This window comes from Anabas testudineus, chromosome 7 (assembly GCF_900324465.2).
Source record: "Anabas testudineus chromosome 7, fAnaTes1.2, whole genome shotgun sequence".
Classification (NCBI taxonomy): Eukaryota; Metazoa; Chordata; class Actinopteri; order Anabantiformes; family Anabantidae; genus Anabas; species Anabas testudineus.
In genome coordinates this window covers 18,217,292-18,226,196 of record NC_046616.1, presented here as the reverse complement: position 1 = coordinate 18,226,196, position 8,905 = coordinate 18,217,292, and the positions used below count along the sequence as shown (strand labels likewise).

Genomic DNA, 8,905 nt, shown 5'->3' with positions numbered 1-8,905 from the left:
GGTGTAGTGTCTTTAAAACCATGTAGAGAGTCCGCCGCTCCCTAAAACCCCCAGCCGTCACCTACGTTGTCGCTTCTGTGTACTGCTACAGATAAAAGGTGAGGCGTCCTCTCCGAGAGCCACCCCCCCCCACCCCACCCCACCCCCCAGACAGGAGCCCTGCTCGCGCTGTTGCTAGGCAACACATTAAATTCTAGTGTTCTGTACATCCAGAGACGTCCAGGCTTCTCAATGCAGACCTACAAATCATCAAGTCCTCCATTAGCCGAGCTGTCAACAGCCACTAATGCCAGAAGACTCAAGTGAATACAAGAAGAGTATGAACAGCTACAGAAACACCAAAGACAACCACAGGTAAATAGAAACGTCCACAAAAAACTATTTTATAAGTGGAAAATGTCAAGAGTTGTTTGTAGGGAAGTTAAAAAAAGTGGTATTTTTAAATTATAAAAAGAATAAAAGAGGAAGGAAAAAAATCTCTTTTCCTCAGACAGGACCAGCCTGTGATTCAAATCGACCACTCAGCACTTCATCACATCAGGGATATTTAGCAACTGGTTGTGGTTAAGTTTGAAATCAGGTTTAAATATCTTATAAGATAATAGGTTGGATTTAGCGTTAGAGTTTGGTTCAGATTTAGGTAAGAGAAACGGTTAAGACCTGATTCAAGAATTTAAAGAAACAACTCTATGAAGTTTCAATGACTCTTGTTGATAACAAATTTAATTTCCAAAAACCAAAGAACTCCAGTCTAATGCCTACCACACTGAAAATAGTATGATCATCTTTAAAAAAAATTGTTTAAAAAAAAATAAGTGAGCTCATTTCAGACCTCTTTAGCCCAATCAACTTTGCTTGAGACAAGTTGCTCAAAGCTACATTTGCTGCTACTAGCAAAATGCCCCTGAACCTCAGACCAAACTCTTTTGGTTGACTGTGTGCACTACAGGTGCCAGGTTTTGATTAGGAAGAAGAAGGATGGTATTTCTCTTTTTGCTGAGTCTGACAATTTTCCAGCAGTGCAGTGTCTTCTTATGTGTTATTAAAATAAATCAGGTACATCTAGATGTGTAAAAGGAAATCTATGTTTTAAAGAACAGCATATAATAGTCTGTTTTTTGCTGAAACATGTTAAAAACTGGTATCTATTATGCAGAATTATGCAGATTCTTGACATGATGCATCATTGATGGAACGCCGCTAAAATCAAGGCCCATGGTTAATGACACTAAACAAATAACAGAGTTGTGGTGAAGGGCAATGAAAAGGAAAAGTGACAAAAACATGCCGAGCCTTTACGTGGCCCCGGTCTGTGAGTTTGTTTTTGTCACAGCATGTCCACCCTAGCCTGTTCTGTGGTTCATGTGACTGCTGAGTCACATTGCGCTCTTTCAGATGTGCCCCCAACTCATCCTCCTACTTGCCTTTGCAAATGAACACCCTTCTTGGCAAAATCCTTCCCTTTCTCTCCCCTCCTCTTTTTCTCCACTGTCAGCTTTAATTTCCGAACGAAACGCTGTGAGGGGCCAGCAGTGGAAACATTTCCTCAAGGATCGTTGTTTTAAATTCCCCAAGCTGCATAACACTTTGTGTCAGTCAGATTTTGCAGCTCATCTTATCACTCAGCCTTAAAGTTGTGACCTTAAAGACACTTTCAGATCAAGAGATGGATGGGAAAGGCCAGCTGTATCAGAATTTAAATTGGGTCTAAATATACAGACGAATGTAGTGTTTACAGCCACAGCAATAGAATAGAGGAGGTACTGACCTTATATAAGCTGACTCTATCACAGCAATCTTTGTGTGAGGAGTCTAACAGGCCAGCACCTTAAAGTGCCTCTGCTCTCTTTCTACAGGATTAATTAATTGATCAGAAGTATTTCCAACATCAAAGCATCTTTCACTCTGTCTCTGCACTGTGTGCTGGGGACAGGTCTTGATCAAAAGTCTAGTATCAGAGTTAAAAAAGTGTGGCGATCTTTTTTGACTGGGTGTCTGGGGAAGGATGCTGCAAAGGAAAGAGAGGCTCTGTCCAAATCCACATCATTGCTCTCTTTCCCTTGCATACCCTGCACCCCTGCTGATCCAGATTCAGTACAGTTCACTTGTCCTTGTTTTCTGTTTTGCAGCATGATCCCTGCAGTATTCACATGATGGAGCAGCTCTTGGACTTGTCCTTGCTGAAGGTGGAGGAGAGGAGCTCTGTCTTGTTGGGCAGATGGAGGAGTCGCTTCGAGAGACGGCGGGCGGGACTGGGTTTATTGGCAGGCTGGAGTTTGTTCGTGCAGGCCAGAGCTGTGGTCCGAAAAACACTGTGTATGCTCTTCTCTGATGTGAACGCTGAGCACTCCAGGTAAGCCTCTGCTCCAAGCTGCTTGGCCAAGGACGAACCCTACAATGTCAGGAGAAAAGGTGTGGGTATGACTCTTCTATGATGTGCAACTAGTTATAAGATGAAGGCAGCCGGAGAACACAATCAGTTATTTGGTGACATAACCCAACCAGACAGGAGAAACACATAAAGGAGCAAAAGGTTAGTCATGGAACAAACCTGTTCTTGAGAGATGGGAGTCTGTTTCTGATTGGACAGCTCCATGCGCGTGCATACATCTGTGCGTAGGTCTGTCTTGCAGCCTATTAGGAGGATTCGTGTGCTGGGGCAGAAATCCTGGATCTCTGCTTTCCACTGCAAAGAAAACCAGACAGAGATGTCACTGAGACTGTCATGTGAAAGTGTAACATACAGTACACAGGGCAGTGCAAGTTTATTGATCAAGAAGAGCGTGTCCACGTTAAGCTGGTTAAAATGCTAAACACATCTTTTCCACTGGTATACAGAACAGAGATGTAGAGTAACAGGAAGTCTTTCAACGGTCACACTGGTTTTGTGGCAGCAGAGACAATGCAGCATTTTCAACCTTTTTGATTACACAGGACTAAAACGAAGCCACAACACCGCAGTGTGGTGAACCAGTCATGTTCACACCGCAGCTGTCCGTACTGTACCTTCTTCAGTGCACTGTCTACTGTGTCTGGTCGGCTGATGTCAAAGCATAAGAGCACTGCATCTGAGTCACTGTAGCAAAGGGGTCTGACGTTGTCATAGTATGGAGAACCTAGAGAGACAGAACAAAAATAATTTATATATTTTATGAACATATAGTTTAGGAATCTCTTTGAAAAGTTTTTACCATTCTTTGCAAGCAAAAATAGAAACAAAGCGTCTCTGTCCACAGTCTGAATCCAGCCAACACTGTTATAATGTTCTATCACAGTCATCGTCCTCACATTCACACAGTACTAACACAAACAGACGCATACACCCCCTGCCAAACTGATAAGAGAGCAAAGAACTTTGTTAGACTGGACACCTTCCCACTGACAGGTTTTTTCCCAAAAAAGTGAACTGAATCAAAGGCGGTGTAACTGTGCCAGTTAACATCTTTCCATTATTAGTCAGTAGCAAACTTGACCAAGCTTTGTCTGAGCAAAAACTTTCCACATTTCCAGTGAAGGCCCGGACACCGACACTGTGTCTGAGCAAAATGAGGCAATTTTATTCTATGATAGGTGTGTTAAGATCCTCAAAATGATAATACACACTATTTATCACCTCAATCAGGCAATCGGCCCTGATTGTTTGTTTTGAGAATGTGAATTATGGTGTGAAGGAAACATATTTCATTACTGTTCCATAAACAGCACAACTGGAACTTTCTTAACTTGCAGGAAAGCTCCTGAGCTAAAAACAACCTGACAGGATGTCCGCTCTCTTTGCCACCTAATCATTCCACACACACAACAACGCTAAGATTTAATTTCCTACTCCTGTCCTCAGGGGCACCAGAAGCTGTCTTAGCAAATGCAGGGGGATATAATTATCCCCGGAGTAGATGCTTCTAATAAGCTTCTGCCGGAACTAACCAACAGCCCTGTTGTCTCCATGATTTTAACAGTCTCTTGAGAAATAATTTTATAAAAGTCTGAATGTCTGACTGAACTCTGCAAAGTAGGACAACTTATACAACGCCCGTCTATCAATAACACTTCTTTTAGTGGGAATCAAAGCACTCGTCACATAACTATCTAGGGTGATGTAAGGCTTGAGAAAGAGGAGGCAGAGAGATCTAAAGAGGACACAACTTCAGCACCTACCACCTCCCACACATTAGCAGCCCCCTGCCTGGACACACAAACCAAACAAACACACACATACAGACAATCCTTTTAGTTCAGCGAGCATTAGTTGATCTATTAAAACTGTCTTGTGTACTGTCCAAGAAAGAGATCAAAATGAAAGATTTAATCTCATCTTCATGCAACATTAACCAGAATATTTCAGAACTGACGCCGAGGCTTCAATAATTGTATTATTATGATTTAATTTAGGTATTTTGTGTGTCAAAGATCATTTTAGTTGTTTAATCAATGTGTGAATTCTACAGCTGGACACAACAAACTTTAAATTACATTTCTCAAGCAAAAATGACAACAATTCTTTCCTCTGAGCTTCTAAATTGGGACAACTGAAGATGACAACTATGTACTTGGAAAGCTGTAGTGAGGAACAATGTGAATGAATGTATCCCCACTTCCTTACAATTAGTTAATTAACTGAGAAAATCAACCTTTGAATTGCAAATTAAACTGTCGCAGCCCAAACTCAAAGAAAACAAAGAAAATGGGTGTCAAGAACTGTCTTACAAATGTAAATAGGTCTTATGCAATGTTTCCTCTGGAAAGAGTGTCTGTCCAGAAAGTTTCTACTCTGTCGGAGATAAACAGACAAACCTACATTAGTCCAGTTACATAAGACCTTTTTCAGGCAGCATACACCATAAGGCAAGGGGGAGGTCATGCATATCTACTCTCCCAGCATCACTCACTTGTGCCTTCTGTTCATAGTGACTGTACAACTTGCACACAAACACAGTTGGACACACTGTAAGACAGGAGACACGCACAAACACAAAAGCTTGCCCAAACGCTAGCGCGACTTTCACCCCCTGCATGAACGAGGCCTTCCCCTCTCCCCTGTGAAACAACCCCTCTGCAGGCCAGCTGGCACGGCTCAGCTTCCTCTGAGGACAAAGCTTCAGCCAGCACTGTTATTATAGAAATCTATGCTGCAGCAGAAGGTTTTTCACATTCAGCCAGTTTACATGATATTTCTTTATGTGTTAGTAGGTCACTAGAATTAACCTGATCATACACAACAGTGTTTATGTATTACAGTTACAAACAGTTAGATCCAAAAACCAAGAGGAGGAGTGACACCAATGGCTCTCTGGAGTTAACCATCAAAGAGTCTGCAGAATATTGTCAATTAATCAATTCATCTTTTGTATGAAACATATTGTAAAAAATCTTAGTTTCTCAGAGGTCAAGATGTGTCCTGAAATGTCAAAAAAAGATCTTCAGTTTATGATGTAAAGTAGCAAACATTCCTATTTGAGAAGCTGGAAACAGCAAATTATTGGTATTTCTGCTTTGAACGTAAGTCAACACTGCTATTAGTTGGTAAAGCTCCAGGGTTGGTGGTTCAACTCCCATTTCCGGTTCACATGTCAAAGTGTCCCTGGACAACACACTGAACCCTGAACAATCGGCACCTAAAATGCAGCTGCCTGTCCTTTAATTAATTAATTAATAAGGTATCATTTATAATCAGCATTGATGTGATATTATACATATCTTGATTAAACAAAAAGATTAAATGATTAAGTATTGCTGTTGTAGTCTAATTTGGGGACTTTCAGCTTTAACCTTTAACAAGTTTGTCTTTACACTCACGTCTTCCACATAGAGGTCAGGTGAACATCCTTCCTATATCTAGTGAGTTAAATTCAGACAGACTCAAACTAGGTTTAAAAGCCCTTCAGTACATAAGCTACCTGATCGGTCTGTGCATAAGTCAAGGAAACTATCACATACTGTCTAAGTACAGTGGCAAGAAAAAGTAAGTGAACCTTTGTGGAATTTCATAGTTTTCTGAATTAATTTGTCATAAAATGTGATCTGATCTTCATCTAAGTCAACAAATATAATGTGCCTAAAATAATAACACAGGAGGAATTCTGATCTTTCAAATCTTTATTGAGAACAACTATTAACACCTCATAGAGATAGTGGAAAAAGTATGTGCTAATTGGAGTCAACTGTTACACCTGGAAGAATTAGTTTTGAATTTGTTTGGAGGTGTGAACTAGACCAACTTTGACTGACAAAAAAAAACACTCAAACCTTTGCCCTGGACAATAAGAATAAGAATGCCTCACCAAATAGAGCTTTCAGAGGATCTACGATCAAGAATTGTTCTGAGAAGAGGCTTCATCTGTTGTCAGGCTGACTGTGTCGTTTGGAGGGTAAACAAGTCCCATAACTCAACCCATTAATGAATAAGCTTAAATCGACGTACTTAACCCATTGTTCAAGCATGAAACACTGACCGTGACAGCTCAGGTCTCCTTTACATTGTGAATCAGAAAGATGAGGACACCACAGCTTTGTCCTTTTCAAACAGAGAGTTAAATTAAACTGCATAATAAAAACAACTAAAAAAGAAAACACCATCCTCACCTGACGTGTCCCAGAGGCTGAGCTCCACTCTCTGGTCTTCAAGCTCCAGACAGGCTGTGTAGTTCTCAAACACAGTAGGGACGTAAGTCTAGAAATGGACAATAAAGAACGATTATTACTGTATATGAAATGAAAGACAAGCAGAGGTTTACATCTAGCTTCACAAGTTGATTTAACTTCAACACAACAAATCAATTAATAGATTCAGCAGTAACATACAGTAGCTGTGTCACTTAATTTACACTGTAAATGTGGAATTTTGTGTTGCCTGTACTCAAATAATATTTACACAATGCAATCATTTAGAGGTTGCACACTAGTAAGAGTTATTATCACTGATTTATTATAACGTATGTTTAGTTGGAAACTTAAGCCCATTATTAATTAGTATTAAGGGAATACTTATTCCTCCTCATGGAGGTAACTGAATAATAAAAAATGATTTATCCAGAAAGAACCGCAGACATTGATCTCTGTGATACATCTCATACCTCTGGGTAACAATCCTTGGCCAAGACTTGTAGCATCGCTGTTTTACCGCATTGGACATCTCCAACCAGCACCAGTTTACACCTCGCTACAAAAGGCTGCGTTGCTCTTCTTTCCTTCATGGCGGAGATAAACAGCACAGTAGACTGTGGAGAAGAAAGGAGAGTCGGAATAACGACGATAAAGTTCAGTGAATCCACCTGATGAGCCGCGGCGCTGCCTCCTGCACAACAGTCGGCGAGGAGCTCACTGCGGAACTTTATATGGTGGCGCCGGCCAATGAGCGCAGGGCGGTGCGCAGGAGGAGGAGAGGAGGAGGAGAGAGGAGGAGGAGAGGAGGAGGAGGAGGAGAGAGGAGGAGGAGAGGAGGAGGAGGGGAGAGGAGGAGGAGGAGAGGAGGAGGAGAGGAGGAGGAGGAGGAGGAGAGGAGGAGGAGAGAGGAAGGAGAGGAGGAGGAGGAGAGGAGGAGGAGAGGAGGAGAGGAGGAGGAGGAGGAGAGGAGGAGAGGAGGAGGAGAGGAGAGGAGAGGGGGAGGAGGAGGAGGAGGAGAGGAGGAGAGGAGGAGAGGAGGAGGAGAGGAGGAGGAGAGGAGAGGAGGAGAGGAGGAGAGGAGGAGGAGGAGGAGAGGAGGAGAGGAGGAGGAGAGGAGGAGGCCACTGCACCCGATCACGGGATGCTCAGGGCCGTAACCAGGAGTAGAAGATGCCGACATCGTATCCCCTAACCTTCCATCACACTTCAATTCTCAGATGTTGAGCAGAAATAAAAGTAGGGACGTTTCATGTCTCATGTCCAATAGCTAGAGGAGAAACTTCAATAACTGCGCCGGGCAGTATTCATTATTTGGATTTTGTTTTAATGATCTATTTTACTATTCAGTTACACTTACTGTAAACATTTGTTCCAAAATATAAAGCTCTAGACTGTGTTTTAAATCTTTCTCTACATTAGCACGTACAGTAGGCCCTGATTCAGAGGGGATACATTTTTAGATTTGCGTTTTTATATCTATTACTGTAGTGTAATTCAATTACTTTGACTGTAACTCAGTAGAAACAGTAAATAAAATGTACAAAATGTCAAAACAAATCAAATGAAATAAGAACCTGACCTTATTTTTGTATCCAGTGTGTTAAAGCTCTCCTCTTGAAGATTAAAACTGCTCTTATTATTGTACAGTATTATGGGCCTATATACTGTATGAAGCTTGAGCCAGAAGACCGTAGCTTCTAAAGTCTAAAAATGGGGGAAAAAACTATTGTCCAAAGATATAAAAATCAGCTTACCACCACCATTAAAGTTCACTAAATAATACAGGTACGACAGTGGTATTGATATTCTTATCTAATACTGTGCAACAAAGCAAACAGCCTAAGTGGTTTACCAAAACGTCAAACTGCCCCCTTCAATAAATGGTAAGAACACAATGACAGTGTGAGTGCAGGGAAGTTTAGGGGGATTTTTGGTCTGCTGATGTCCTTTTCTCAGAAAACTTGATAGACTATATTTTAGGAATCTTACAGGGAAAACAGGAGTCATCGAAAAGTCCCTCATGTTATCTAATTTGTAGCATACAGTACTACTGCATTATAATAAATGAAATTAAATGAAATTAAACATATGTGTGTGCATATGTTGAAATAAAATGTAGCATAATGGGCTTAACTCTGCCCGCCAACAAAATACATGGCAGATGGCTTCATCAATCTGAAGTATGACCGAATGTTTCAAGAGGAAGTAGAGCGCAAATGGAAACAACTGCTCGACTGTCACAGGATGAATGTATAGCTTCAAAGTCTGATTGAGAACATCACCTGCTGCCTGGTCCAGAGGAAAA

The 8,905-nt window shown here is 41.4% G+C and overlaps 1 protein-coding gene across 1 annotated transcript; it reads right to left on the bottom strand.

Moving 5' to 3' along the window:
• Positions 1–1,131: 1,131 nt before the first annotated feature.
• LOC113166809 (rho-related GTP-binding protein Rho6-like) lies at positions 1,132–7,283 on the bottom strand. Its single transcript, XM_026366975.1, has 5 exons — positions 7,071–7,283; positions 6,580–6,667; positions 3,007–3,116; positions 2,552–2,686; positions 1,132–2,392 (listed from the first exon to the last, which is right to left on the bottom strand). Exons 1-5 carry the CDS (start codon positions 7,188–7,190, stop codon positions 2,147–2,149), a joined length of 699 nt encoding a protein of 232 aa, XP_026222760.1. The 5' UTR covers positions 7,191–7,283; the 3' UTR covers positions 1,132–2,146.
• Between the last annotated feature and the right edge of the window lie 1,622 nt (positions 7,284–8,905).

Coding starts and splice junctions, on each gene's coding strand:
- LOC113166809 (XM_026366975.1), bottom strand. CDS start 7,190: ATGAAGGAAAGAAGAGCAACGCAGCCTTTTGTAGCGAGGTGTAAACTG. Junction 6,668..7,070: donor CCAAGGATTGTTACCCAGAG/GTATGAGATGTA, acceptor GTCCATTTCTAG/ACTTACGTCCCTACTGTGTT. Junction 3,117..6,579: donor CAGCCTCTGGGACACGTCAG/GTGAGGATGGTG, acceptor CTGTCTCTCTAG/GTTCTCCATACTATGACAAC.